The sequence below is a fragment of the Uloborus diversus genome, chromosome 7 (genome assembly GCF_026930045.1).
Source record: "Uloborus diversus isolate 005 chromosome 7, Udiv.v.3.1, whole genome shotgun sequence".
Classification (NCBI taxonomy): domain Eukaryota; kingdom Metazoa; phylum Arthropoda; class Arachnida; order Araneae; family Uloboridae; genus Uloborus; species Uloborus diversus.
The window spans coordinates 143189463-143204857 of NC_072737.1; the positions used below are offsets into that span (position 1 = coordinate 143189463).

The 15395-nt window shown below is 33.2% G+C and overlaps 1 protein-coding gene across 1 annotated transcript in view; it reads right to left on the reverse strand.

Annotated features, from left to right (window-relative positions):
• The window catches only part of LOC129226918 (C-factor-like), a 33539-nt gene that overhangs the window by 16385 nt on the left and 1759 nt on the right, over positions 1–15395 (reverse strand). The window contains exons 2-4 of the mRNA XM_054861547.1: positions 15073–15130; positions 4988–5175; positions 3271–3441 (exon numbers count right to left, since the gene is read on the reverse strand). Coding sequence (XP_054717522.1) covers positions 3271–3441; positions 4988–5175; positions 15073–15130 — 417 coding nt within the window. The remainder of the gene's footprint in view (positions 1–3270; positions 3442–4987; positions 5176–15072; positions 15131–15395) is intronic.

Consider the following 15395-nt stretch of genomic DNA (forward strand, 5'->3'; position numbering starts at 1 on the left):
TTAATGTCTCTACCCCGAAAATTGAGTTTTTAATACTTCATTTTAATAAAATTTCTGGTAGTTATCAGGGCCCAAATTCCCAATAGGCAGAGTAGACAGCTACCTAGGGCGGCAAACTTTCCAGGGAAGGCAAATTTGCTATTATAAAACACATTTTTTTGAATTGACTTATTTTTCTTGAAAGTAAAATATTAGCACTCTTTCATTTTCCACAGAGACAATTTTTTCTTGTAATTTAATAATGATTACTTTCACACATCTTATGAAATCAAATGTTTTTCAATCATTGTATTTGCAGAATAAAAATTTTTTTTTGGGAGAAAACTGTGATGATTTCATCGGGGCGCCTCAGGATGTGAAACGCCATCATTTCTTCATAAGTTTGACAGTTTGAATCTGGGGAACACTTTTTTAGATTTTTTTTAAGTTAAGGATATTTTGCTTCTTTTAGGGGGGGGGGAGGGACGGCAGATTTCAAATTTGCCTAGGAGTGGCATGGAGCTAAATTCGGTCGGAAAAATTTGTTCAAAAATTTCGGATGGCCCCTCCCAAAACAATCGGCTGGATCCGCCACTGCGTGAACGCATCATGCTTGAATTTTTTACATATTAATGAACATAATAATCAGAGGGCTATGGCTAATACAAATTTGAACGCAAGCAATGAATCTGTTTCTAATATTTGTGAAACTTTAATATATCAAAAACTTTTCGAAAAATGAAAAGGTTAAAAATCCAAATATTTATCTAGTAAAATGTTATCTCATTAAATAAAAAACAACCAATGAAAACTGAATTAATTACTCATATTGAACAAATTGAGAACATGAATAAATAATTTGCTGATTATAAATATAAAATGTATTTATTGAAGTAAATTCCATCAAAATTAAATTTCGATCTGCACTCATCCAATGATTCTTTTCAAGAGTTTTTTGGTTTTACTTGTACCCGCTTTCATATACATACGTTAAAAACAAAGATGTCATTTTTTTGCACCAAATATTTAAAAGTTTTAGGGGAAAGCCCACAAATACTCAAGAACATCGAAAATCGCTCAGAATTGCGCTTTTGGAGCTCTAATTTCGAAAAATTACTGGCCCTAATATTACAAAGTATGGCATTACAATAGCTTATAAAGACTTGAGTTTAAGAAAATATTCGTGCATGAGTCTCTATGCCACCTTTCTTTAACATCACAAGTAATGGGTTTTTTAAACGACACTTACAAAAAATGTAAGTGGAATATTTGTGATGTAAAACATTAATGTAAAACATGTCAAAAAAAAACCCAAAATGTAATGCTTAAATGTTTTGATCCATGACTTTGAAAAATTTTCCAGGTAAAGCTCCAGATCTTCCTATTTATAAAATCTTCAAAGTTCGTCTAAAGTTGCGTTTTGAAACTTCAATTTTGGAAACTGCAGGAGGGAGAAGGAATTGATTTCCATCTATTTAAAATAAGAATTTATCCGAAACAGTCTCTGAGCTTCCTTCCTTACCCTTACGTCAATGAATATGGCCCATAATCGCGTTTTAAAGGCTAAAATTGCGTTTTCAAAACTATAAGTTTCAACATTTTGTCCGGACACTCCCCTCCCCCCCCCCCCTTCCTATTAGATTAATTTTTTTTTTTTTTTTTTTTTTTTGAGCAATCACGATTGCTTATTGTTCTCACTTGACTGTTTTTTGGCGTCCTATCATTTTATTTTCCCACCGCCACCCTCCGCACCATCACCGTCGACCGGGTCCTCACGATACTGCTCCTATAGCGAAAGCCGTCCGCAGGTTGCATCCATGTCCTACACATACGCGCATACATACACAACTCCACGCACACACACACTGTGTGCTCCCACACACAAACGCATATACACACATACACCTACACATACATACACAAACACATACACCCAACTACTCACATATTCATGCTTGCACACAGACACAAACACATACGCCTACACATACATACACATACCCCCCCCCCACACACACATTCATATACACAACTACCCACACACTTATGCCAGAACACAGACACAAACACATATGCCTACACACACATATACATACCCCCTACACACAAACACACATACCTCCCATACACAAACACACTCGTGATTGCGAAAAACATAATTTGAATTCAAGATGTCAAAATTCGAATTATTATTATAATTATTATTTTTTTTCTGGTTACGTCACTGCACGCAGGGCTGAACTCAAGCTAATTTGGTGGGAGCTGGACAAAGGAGGAGTGCCTTTTGTTTTATTCTAATCAGTTATACTCTCATAAATTGTATCTTCTTCAATGATACAAAGGAAACTGGTGTTTCGAAGACTCAGAGATAGGAATATTTTCGTGCCCTAGGAAAAAAAATAGAGAATCATTGCAATGATTCTGTATTTTGTGTATCTTTGATACACGAAATGAGGGGGAGCCGCAAGTCGCCCCTCATTTAATACGATCGGGGCATTTTGTACGATTAGGGGCGCCTTGCGGCGCCCCCTCATTTAGTGGCGCCCGGGGCGATTGCCCCGCTCGCCCCCCCCCCTTCGGACGGCCCTGTCCTTGTACCCCGTCTGCAGTTTCGTGCAAAGTGTTGCATATTAACGTAGTTTTATAAACGAATAAATACCTTTGTGCTCGAAAATTAAATGAAACAATCAACCAACGTTTTGATGCACAAAAATAGCAAACAAGGGCAAGTGAGGGCTCAAGTCCCCCTCCCCCAGCCTCTTAGAAATGAGAACTTCCGTGCTTTTAGGGCTCTTTTCTTTGAAAAAATGTATAAAAATTTTATTTCCAGCCATTAATGAATAAGTTATTAAAAATGTCAAATTTTAATATCTCTAATATGTACTGAAATCGGTTTCCATAGGGAAAATATTCTGCTAAACCATTGGAAAAAAATTTGAGCCCCCCCCCCTCAAACTTTGCATTTAAGCGCCCTTGATTGCTAACGACTGCGGACATGTGTTTCGGTGTTACAAGGAACACCTTTTTCAACGCAAAGAAACGTGAGCTTTTGTATTAAAGGAGAGAAAGGAATCGGTGAAACTGAAATTGCGATCTCTGGCGAAGTTTTGAGTTGAACTTAATTTCTATTCGTGAACAAACAACTGAGCTTCCTGAAAAAAAAATTATAGCAACCTTCGTTTATCCTGTTTTGAACCGATTTTGAAATAGACCCTTCCAAAGACGAACGCCAACAATGCTGAGGTGGACAACTTAATTTTTTTGAAGGAAAACAATAGCATAGTTTCTTACTTTGCTTATCTTATAACCGGGAAAGGATTGATCAAGCTCATTTTCTCCAGCTTTAGTTATGCAGCCAGCGAGGGAGCTTATGTTCAGCACAGCTGCTCTCGAAACCGACATCCTTAAATCTGGTATTCGTTTGTTGAATGATGCAGCTTTTTCAAGTAATGGTAAAAATTCCTTCAAAGAAAAAAAAATGTTTTACAGTAAATGATAATGAAATAAAAGTGTAATGATAATTTATTATTGGATATAGTTGTAAATTTAAGGAATGTAGTTTCAGAATGTACAGTAAACTCGCGATTATCAGGAACATGTATTTTCAAAGGGAAAAAAAAATACATCAAGCTAATTTTTTTTTTTTTTTGAAAAGGTGTAAATTTAAACGTAGTTGGTTTTGTTTTTATTTATTTATTTGTTGTGCTTTCTTCATTATGGATGTTAAGTTCTGTTGTGAAAAAACACATATCATTTTTGCTGTACTGTATGCAGGGTGTTCCGTTTTAACCTGCAAGACCTTTATTTTCGCAACCGTTAGTCTTAGATGTATACTTCCAATTGCAAAAATTTTCAAAATCACATGCAGAGTTAAGATATTAAAAGTTTGAAGTGAAAAACAAAAGTCAAAAAATACAAAATTTAACTTTTTTACGGGCCTTATGCCCCTAACTTATTTTTAGGGAAATAATCAACATTGAAAAACAATTCCAACACAAAAAGTTTGAAATTAGTACGACTAATATTCACCGAGATATGAAACGCAGTGTTTTGTGACTTACACCACTTTTCACTCGCCATCAATAACGTCTTTTGGGGGATAATATAGCAGTTAGCATGTGTTTAAAACTATACTTGTGCATAGAGTGTGGTTTTTCAAATTGTTCGAGGTTTTGTCGTGTGTTTTTGCGTTTCACGGCATAACATTTGCATTTATTTTTGAATAGGAATAAAAAATATTATAAATACCTTGTTATTCTTACTTTGACGAAATGCCATTCTTCTGAAAAAGCGATAAGTTCCAATCTCATCTTTTGTATGGTCCCTTAAAACTTTAACCTGGAATATCTTCCTGAGTTCTGAGTCATATCTCGGTGAATATTGGTCGCACTAATTTCAATTTTTTTTTGTTCGAAATATCTTTCAATGGAGATTATTTCCCTAAAAATAAGTTAGGGGACCTAGCATTAAGTTAGGGAAACATGGGCACAAGCCAATTGGCGAGATACGAAATTATCATAACGAGGAACAGAAACATGGGTACAATCTAATTGGCGAGAAAATTCACCATACAATATTTTTAAATATACAGGCGAACCAAAAGACCTTTTAATTTTTCTATTACGGTCAAAGCCGTGCGGGTACTACTAGTACGTAATAAAACAATTCTATTTGCTTTTGCTAAAAGGGTTGCTTTTATAATATACCGATGTGAGTTATTTTCCACTCATTGCTGTTAAAAACCTTATTTTTGGGTAATGGCCCTAAGGATAAAGATGTCTGGTACCTTGGGACAAACATTTTTAAAGCCTTCTGATGACAGAATTTATTATTTTCAGTTCGAATACTTATCCCACTAGAATGATAGATTAGTTATTCCGTGAGTTTCAGATTCAATCTTATGAATCAATCACTTGATCTGTGTTTGTGCAATAAATAATTACGGCCCAAGGTATAAATGTCTCCCCAAAGTTTAATTTTTGCAAACACTTGGGTGCTGATTTATTACCTGTAACACCATAATTGGCCCCACAGTATTTATTTTATAGTGGTATTGTAGATTTTCTTCTGTTAATTTAGGAAATGATTGTCCAGCTCCGACACCAGCGTTGTTTATTAGCAAAGTCAATCCTTGTTCTCCCACCAAATCCTGGGTAATTTTACGAGCAGCCCGTATTTCATTGACTTTTGTGACATCTGAAATATAAGTTTGAAATAGTTAAGACATCAGTTTTGCAACATACTCACCACCAATGTCTAAAGAAATTGCAAAATCTTAAACGACAGGTGAAAGTTTCGGGTACTGCAAAATAATTTTCAGAGTTAAGTGTTTTTTGAGAAAAATTTGGCGTGAAATGGCAAGTTCACCTTGAAAGATTCGATGTGTACCGTAAAGGGGGACTACTTGAGCCTCCAGGGGCTACTTGAACTCATGAGAAAAAAGTGTTTGAAATGCGTCCTGGTCCCATAAAACTCAATGTATAGGCTTAAAAATCTTTCTCCATGGCAGGTAGCAGTACTAGGTGGAGGCTGGAGAATGAAACAAAGTTTCTGCTATTCCCGCATTTTTCTGATTGAGGTTTTGATTGCAAGTTGTTTAAACAGTTGTTTTTAGTGTCTGCAAACTTTCACACTTAAGTTAATGGAAACATTTGATATCATCAAGGTAAAGATAGTTTTATGTTTGCATTCTATTTCTTAATGAAACAACAGAGTTTTAAGGTTACAGCTTAATAATTAACACTGTAACTAATGTAAGTTAGTGAAAGTGCACTGGTCGCCTTAAAATGGGGTTACTTGAATCCGGCAATCAAGCAACTCCAGACCACATTTCATTACTGAATGATGTTATGTAAGGTTTGTAATCTTTTAAAATAAACAGGTTAGTTACTATTTATACCCGTTTATTTGCAGATCTAAGGATAAAAAGGGTCCGAAAGTGTAAGAGAACCATTTGAAGTAGGAAATAATGCGGATTATTAAGAGGAAAAATTACAATTGTGTCCTGATTCAACTAATTCCGGAGAAATGCCTTAGAGAGTGGCATCAACCCATGTTGACTTAAGTACATAAACTCTAAAAACGAAATTAGAATATCGTTCACAAAACAAGCCTGGGTGGGAGGAAGAGCAGGTATTATATAATACCCAAACAAAATAAATCCACCCAAACCATTAAATTGAGGAGTTTTCATTCTTTCTGATGTTTAAATAATGAGCATTTCAATTGGTTTTAGCTGTAGTTATATTATATTTCTGTTTGAGAAATTATGATTGCCTAAAAATATGTTATTATATATACGCTAATTTTATATTAATTTACGTAGATAACTTGCAATTTATATAATTGGTCTAAGGACCTTTAACCTTTAAAATTTTCTATTTTCTGGAAAAAATATATGTTATGCATTATTTAATTTTGAACATTTTGATACCTCATTTATTACCGTACGCCAAAAACTTTTCAAGTTATCGTAAAAATGCGTAAACTTTCCCTATAGAGATTTATGTTAACAGCAGCTGTTTAATCCTATTTTTCTCAGGTGCCGATTTCCTCGGTTTTCTCGTTTTGCGCGCATGATATCTCAGAAAGTTTCTTACATATTTCCGTAAAACTTTTCATGCATGTTTGTCTGGTATATTTTTATGATCTGAACCTAAATTTCAACTAATAATGAAAGTTAATATTTAAAAAAATATTTTTGTCCAAAATTTTGGAAAATTTCGATATTAACTTATGAAATTTCAAAAAAAATAAATGAATAATTAAAAAAAAAAAATAGATTCAGGTCATAAATATAAATCAGATAAACATACATTAAAAGTTTTACGGAAATATATAAGAAACTTTCTGAGATATCATGCGCGCAAAACGAGAAAACCAAAGAAACCGGCACCTGAGAAAAGGAGGCTTAAACAGCTGCTGTTAACATAAATCTCTAAGGGGAAAGTTGACGCATTTTTACGATAACTCAAAAAGTTTTTGGCTTATAGCAATAAATAAGGTATCAACTTGTTCAGAATTAAACTATATGCATAACATATATTTTTTCCATAAAATCGAAAATTTTAAAGGTTAAAGGTCCTTAGACCCCATAAATGGTTTGCTTACTACAACGTACGTTTTGAGTTTTCTTTCAAAATCATTGGTCCTTCTTTATACCACCCCCTGTTTTACAGCTTTTTCTAATGGATTTGCTAAGTGGGGCAAGGTAGTCCCAGAGCGGGGCTACTTCAACCCAATTTTTAAAAAAAGAAAAAATATATAAAGAGTTAAAATTGCTGTTTAAAAAAGGCCGTGTGGTAGCCGGTGGAAGCCGGTGGTAGAAGAATGTCTGAAAAATGGTAAAAACAAGGTTATCAGTTAACATTATGGGTTTAACCAAGAATGGGGTGGTTTCGTTCAGTCAAAAGAACTACTTTTAGTCATTGAAATGGATACAATGAGCAAAAAAATAATAGTAATAATAACACGGACCCAGAAAATACTTTCTTTTCCCAACAGTTTTTTTTTTAAATTAATTTTTTTAAATGTCCGATTTTTCAAACAAGGCGTGATCTTGATGACGTCACAAATGATGCACTTTGCCGCATCTTTCTACTACGTTTCCACGTTATGATAATCAAGCAGCGAATCAAAATTGTGATCAACCATATCGTTGCCAATACACGTGAGTAAAGATGCGAATTAAATATTTTGCACTGTAAATGGCAACACTGAATGGCATTTCATCATTTGTGATGTCATCGGCAGAAGCTGTAAACAATGAAAGCGCTCCGATTTAAGTAATTTTTTTAAAAATATTTAACTTAAACAAATTTATCAAAAAATGGTCAGATCCTATGTTTTTAAGCATGCTTTTTCAGAAAAAAATACTTTTAAAATTTTGAAAACGACCCCATTGCAATAGTAACTCAAAATCTTTTTATTATAAAAAATTAATCAATCAGCTTTTGTAGTTAAAATATAGATCAGTTTAATAGTTTTGAATTTAAAAAAAAAATTTTTGAAAAAAAATAGAACCGACTTCAAAATTGCTCTAAAAAGTGAAAAATAATTTTATTCTTTAAACACCATCGATAATACTTTTAAACATAATTTTTGAAGTTGGCGCAAAAACGATCGATAAAATCATTCACAGTCATAACTCAACTACAAGTATAAATTTAACCACGTCCAGTTTCTTCACTACCACATGCATTACGCATTGATGACAGCATATTTGAGTAACGATATAAATGTTTCGTTCCAAAGTTTGGATGATTTTTTGATAAAAATATGAACGAAGGATGGTTACAATGGATTTTACTTTTTGTTTTTGCGCCAACTTCAAAAATTATGTTTAAAAGTATTATCGATGGTGTTTAAATAATAAAATTATTTTTCACTTTTTAGAGCAATTTTGAAGTCGGTTCTATTTTTTTTCAAAATTTTTTTATTTCATTCTTTTTAGTGTAAATGTAGATATTTCAGTAAAAGTAAGAAGTTACCTAGTAAGAAGTGCGGCTCTATATCACTGCTTTAGAAAAGCCTTTATTCAAAATTATCATTACAATTACTATTAGTGTTACAGTTATATGGCACCAAACTTTTATAACGATGAGTTTCATATTGTCGCGTAGATGAAGATAGCGAAGACAATGTGAAAGCCAAATGAAGCGAATACTCGTTAGTCTCAACTCGAGATCTTTATTCAGAACCACGAATGAACGTTACATCTCCTTATATACAACTTGAAAAAGTGCTGGAACTATCCAGACTTGAAAAGATACAGAAATTAATAGAACATTCGAGAAAATACGGGAAACAGTAGAAACGAAATTTTAGTGAAATTCACTTTGTCCTAGTCGGGATTTGAAAACGGGTTGCTCGTGTGGGAGACGAGAATTCTGCCACTGAGCCACCTTTCTCCACGGATGAAAAGAGCGAACTTCGCTACAATATGATTTTAATCATTTAATAGGGAAATTTACTGTTTTTTGCCCATAACTTTTTATCTAAAGAACAAATATGGTCAAACAAAGTAATGGGACCTAAGTTGAGCCATCCTCTATCCATTAAAAAAGAATCATCAAAATCGGTTCATTAGGTGAGACGCTATGAGTGGACAAACAAAAAAAAACATACATACGGTATGAATTGATAACCGCCTCCTTTTTGAAGTCGGTTAATAATTTTATTCTTTAAACACCATCGATAATGCTTTTAAACATAATTTTTGAAGTTGGCGCAAAAACAAAACGTAAAATCCAGTGTAACCATGCTTCGTTCATATTTTTTTTCAGAAAAGCATCCAAAGTTACGAACGAAACATTTATATCGCTATTCATATATGCTGTCATCAATGCATAATGTATGTGATAGTGAAGAAACTGGTCCTGGTTAAATTTATAGTTGTATTTGAGTTATGGCTGTGAATGATTTTATCTATCGTTTTTGCGCCAACTTCAAAAAATATGTTTAAAAGCATTATCGATGGTGTTTAAAGAATAAAATTATTTTTCACATTTTAGAGCAATTTTTTGAAGTCGGTTCTATTTTTCTTCCAAAATTTTTTTATTTCATTCTTTTTAGTGTAAATGTAGGTATTTCAGAAATAATAAGAAGTTACCATCACGAAACTTCACATTTTTTTCTTAAAAATGCTCCATACTAAAAAAAAAAAAAAAAAAAAAACTATTGACACGCGTTAAACTTTAAGCGATTGGCACTAAAAACTTATCTTTGTTCCTCTCTGGAAATCATGCGTAGTTAATTTAATTATAACCATTTAAGTATTACGTTTTTCCTAACTAATTTACATTCCACAGCATCTAAGTTGCTCATGATGCAATCCTGTATTTTCTTACTTAGCCCCGATCATCTGTTATCGGCACAGATGATAACGATATAAATACTACAGAGTAGTTGAGTCAAACCTAATGGTAGCATTGTGAAGGCTAAGCAGATCCTAATCACTGCATCACCTCGTTTCCAGGTTAGGTTTACCCCTACTATGGAGCAATAGCACTGAAGAAAGGAAGATTTTGATAATTCACATAGGGTTACTATGAATCAGCAGGGTTACTAAAATAAAATTATTTACGCCAAAAATGAGACGACAGCGCCAGATTCCCCATTATCGAAATATCCCTTGAAGAAATTTGATGCTTGCATCAGAGAAGCCTTCATTCAAAATTATCATTACAATTACTATTAATGTTACTGTTATATGGCACCAAACTTTTATAACAACGAGTTTCCTATTGTCGCGTAGATGAAGATAGCGAAGACAATGTGAAAGCCAAATGAAGCGAATACTCGTTAGTCTCAACTCGAGATCTTTATTCAGAACCACGAATGGACGTTACATCTCCTTATATACAACTTGAGAAAGTGCTGGAACTTTTCAGACTTGGAAAGATACAGAAATTAATAGAAGATTCGAGAAAATAAGGGAAACAGTAGAAACGAAATATTAGTAAAATTCACTTTGTCCTAGTCGGGATTTGAACCCCGGGTCGCTCGTGTGGGAGGCGAAAATTCTACCACTGAGCCACCGTTATCCACGGATGAAAAGCGCGAACTTCGCTGCAAAATCATTTAATAGGGAAATTGCATAAAATTTACTGTTTTTTGCCTATAACTTTTTTTCTAAAGAACAAATATGGTCAAACAAAGTAATGGGACCTAAGTTGAGCCATCCCCTATCCATTAAAAAAAGAATCATCAAAATCGGTTCACTAGGTGAGACGCTACGAGTGGACAAACAAAAAAAAAAAAAAACATACATACGGTATGAATTGATAACCGCCTCCTTTTTGAAGTCGGTTAAAAAATGTATCTCCTTAGCAAAGTTATCATTTTTACAAAACTGTGTCTAAATAATTAAAGAGCAAAAGTGCATATCTTAACCGAACAAACTACCACTCCTGTTAACTAATAGATACGTCCATAACATTTCCGCCTATGAACCGAATTTTTGAAAGGTACATATCATCGGTGGTTTAGATAGTAAAGTTCTAAAATTTCAATTTTCCTCTTCAGGTTGTAATATTTTGAAAATAAAAAAGTATTCTAACCTGAAAAGTAAAAAATGCTGATGGTTAAAAATGTGAAATTTTGTAAGGGTAAATGTTTCTTTTCTTGTAATACATCATTTTACCTACTTGCAAACTTGAAGTCAATTGAAATAGTGTCTGGTTCAAGAAAAAAAAAAAGTCTCTATAAGGGATTATATCACGTCGCTCTTGATTTGTCGAAATTTGTTTAATTAGCTACTGAAACATGTTGCTTTATTTATAAAAAAGAACGCTTGTGCTGAATGCTCGTGTTGATCGTTGTTTTTCATTGCTGATCAAAATGCTGGATAATACGGCACATTTAAAGTTAAAGTGTAAAATTGTCCAATCTACTGGAACGTTTCCGAAATTATTTTTTTCTGAAAGAGCAACATATAGGATTTGACCATTTTTTAAATAATTTGACAAAGTTTAGATTTGTTTAACAATTATTCTAATTGGTGCGTAGATTCATTTCCTTTTTTACTCTTCTGCACTAGGGTGGGCCGAAATAAGCCGAAAATTTTTTTTTTCGAAATCAATTTTTGGATAGCGCGCAAAAGTTGCGTAGTGAGCTAGTTAGCACTCACAAAAAATTTATTGGATATTAAAAAATATCTAGCCGGCGCTATTTGACATTGAAAAACCGTAAAAAAAGAGAAAAATGAATTTTTGTCGAAATTTTTTTAAAAAAACTAAATTCCAAATATTTTGCTAGAATGCACCGAAAATGTTATATAATGAGCCAGTTCGAGCCCATAAAATGTTTCATTGATTTTAATGAGCATTTAACCGCTCCTTTCCGACATCAAAAATTGGAGAAAAATGAAAAAATATTGAATTTCTTTAAAAACCAATGTGAAAATTATTTTTCAAAATTAAATCATAGATTGATTAATTAAATAGCACTTTTAATCATAGTAATTATTATCACGCAATAGTATCATACATTTTCTAGAATTACATATATAGATAATAAAATTTTAAAAAAGAAATCTTCAAATTTGATTTATAATACCTCAAGCATAATGAATATTATTTTTTGGAATAATATTGTCCCTTGTTATCAAATGATGGAAGTTCTTTCCTAGCATGAAGTTTTGCACGAATGTATCCATCTCGTGCAGTTTCACCACGAACTTTTATTGCAGCTTCGGTTATTAGTTTCACACAACGTTTCACAGCTTGCGTGTGACAGGGAAATTTCTCGAAAGTAAACTCTGTAGAATGTTCTTTGCACATTTCTTTCCATTGTTGGTCTTTTAGATGCATTGTAAGAGTTGGCTCTGTTACAACACAGTTTGCCCAATCAACTAAATCAACATAATCAACGGCTTCAAAATTGAGTTTAGGACGCTCAAAAAATCGTACACCATCCGAGCTCTTCGTCTTCTTATTTCTAGAGTTCAGACAGCTAATTCCCGAATGTATTTTCTTGAGTCAAACAACATTGTCAACAGTAGCTGTTCAGGATGAGCGAAATATGCATTACTTGAGAGAACTTTGAAAATTATCTCCTTAACGGTGTCTGGAAACTGCCTTCCAAGAGAAATCATTTTCCAAAAATGTTGGGCGCCGTACTGGCAGTTCGGTTTTATTTTTATTTCAAACCACATTGAAGCATAAACTAACATTACATACTTTACAAGTATTGTAAGATTTTCTGATGGAGTTGGAGTGCCTATAAACAAGCGTAACAAATGGTTTGCAGTTGTCAGCCATCGCGCTCGACTGACTGAGTTTGCCTGGGCTACTGTCAGCCACGCTTGAAGGACAACTGACCATCTTTTACGGCAAGACAGATTCTATACAAATATTGTTGTTAATACTTAAATTTTTTATATCTTCCATGTCCAAAACCAGAAGATTACAGTCAATTTTATCAAATTTGACCACCGGATTTTTTTACAATCTCTAAGAAGTTGTTCGATAGCTCCAGAATATGAATGTGGCCACTTTGTGCAACCGTCCAATTCCAGTATAAGATGCCTCAGTGGCAACTCATTGTGGACATTGGACGCAAGAGAGGACCCCTTTAATTGCTTAACTCCTAGCTGTGGAGGTGTAGAATTACAGCATTTCTTAAAGAAGAATACTTGCGTTCAATTCATTAATCAGTTTAAAGGACTTCAGAGGATTCACATTTTTTTAATACTCAAGGGCTCTATTTGTCAAATATATATAAAATAGTTATAAAATAATCTTAGGAATAATAGAAGTAGTTGAGCGCCGTTTATTATCCCGAAGAAACTACTGGAACCAAAGATTAAAAAATTAGCATCTTATGTAACTATTTTTTATTTGAGTGTGTGCATTTTTTAAAATTGGCGTACAAATATCGCATGAAATTGATTGAATTTTCACTGTTTTTTCTAAATAACGTATTGCGTAACATTTCAGTATTTACTTATTTCGAAACTACTTTTAATTTTTTTTTTTTCATTTTTCCAATGTTTCAGTCTTAAAGGAGCGTAGCTAGATATTCTACGAAATGTATAAAAATCTTTGAGGATTTCAACTAATGCACTGACAGATACTTCTAATGTTTGTTGAAACTAGCTTCAAACTTTTATTTTTGCCTCCCCCCTCCTCTTTTTTTTTTTTTTTTTGAAAAAAGTGCATTTTTGTCCTTTTTTTCAGTTTTTCAAGGTCAAATAGCGCCGGCTAAATATTAAACAAATTTAGCGAAATTTTTTATGGGTAATAACGGGTCCATATAGCAACTTTTCCGCACTATCCAAAAACAGATTTCCAAAAAAAGTTTTTTCGGCCCACCCTATTCTGCACATGATATCACAAGTGACTAAATGCCATTCACTGATGCCATTAGCGCAGAGCTCAATATTTAATTCGTTTCTTTATTTATATGTAGAAGCAACGATAACAGATTGGCTGCGTGAACAATGAACACATACGAAAAGCATTACGTTATTTCAAAATATTATATCTACATAGTATAAAATGAAATCCCCAAAAAGCGTCTGTGTGTTTGAACTTTCAAAAATCGAGAACTACCCGGTCGATTTTGCTGAAATTTTCACTGTTTGTTCCTTTAAGTCCTGAAACGGTTTGCAGAACAGTTTGAAAACAACTCCATGAATAGTTCTATTTTTATTCCAATTTACTTCCAATTTTCACATAAATTCCCAAATATGGGGGTGAAAAATTACTCGCAAATAGTAATATTACATATCGTTAGGGTAGAATTTTCCGCGTCCTACGCAATTTGTTTCAATGCTCTAACTTTATTATGGCGGGAGTTATTTGCGTTTTTAGCTCGAATTTTTTGAGGCTTAGCTGAAATTTAGGCATTTCTTTCTTCATTACATAAGTCAAGAAAAAGTGAAGGAATTGTCCCACAGCTTTCTTTTTAAAAATCATTGGAAAAAGCGACCTTTTTTACTCCAGATCTAACTCGACCTATGGTCGAAAAAATAAGCTTTTATCTCGAAAGGAAAAAAAGTTACAAACCTTTTTAAATCAAGTTTAAGAAATCTCGATTCCATTCAAATTGTGAACCATTTTCTTTGGCATTTAAATTCCTTAAACTTATTTCATTTTGTGTCTCCATGGTTACGCATTTTAAATCCATCTTTCTGGATTTAATTTCTTAAAAGTATTTTAATATTGTCGTCATTGTTTGGAAAGGAAATCATGATATTTTTTTAATTTATTTTTTACGCCTGATTGTTAAATGTACGTTACTTGACACAATTTTAATTTTCAAGGTGGACCGGGCAAAGCCGGGCAACGCAGCTAGTCGCTTATAAATGACAACAAAAAGTTATTTCCGTTCGCATTCAGGAAAACCGAAAAATAGAGAGAAGAAAAGAAATTCGACCAATTTAGAATTTGATAGACAAATTTAGTTTAAAAAATCTTTACCCTATCCGAAACAGAAAGGTAGTACGTAGAGAACTAAGATGGGATGTAAGAATTATTCGCAGAAAAGCGTTTTGATTTTTTTTCTAGCTATATTAACCATGGTATGTATTTGTCATTTTACATTGTTAGATTTTCAAAGCTCAAAATAGTGTATTTGGAATTTACGTACCCATTTTAACCATATAAACCATGCTATCTTTAGAAGAATCTTTAATTTTTTCCAGTTCCTGAAATAAAAAAAAAAGCATGATTCTGGTGTTTAAAATACAAAAACTAACAAAAAATAAATCGCAAAGAATTTTATAATGTGAAGAAAAGAAGTTGCAGTAGATTTCATTTAACTTCGATCAAACAAGATGCCGAGTCAAAGCTGCGCTAAGTGACATATGAACAAAAAGTTCCTATTGACTTACAATAATAAATTACCTATTATGTATTTGAAAGTAAATGCAGAGTGGAGCCTCGTTTATTCGACCCTCGTAAATACAGACC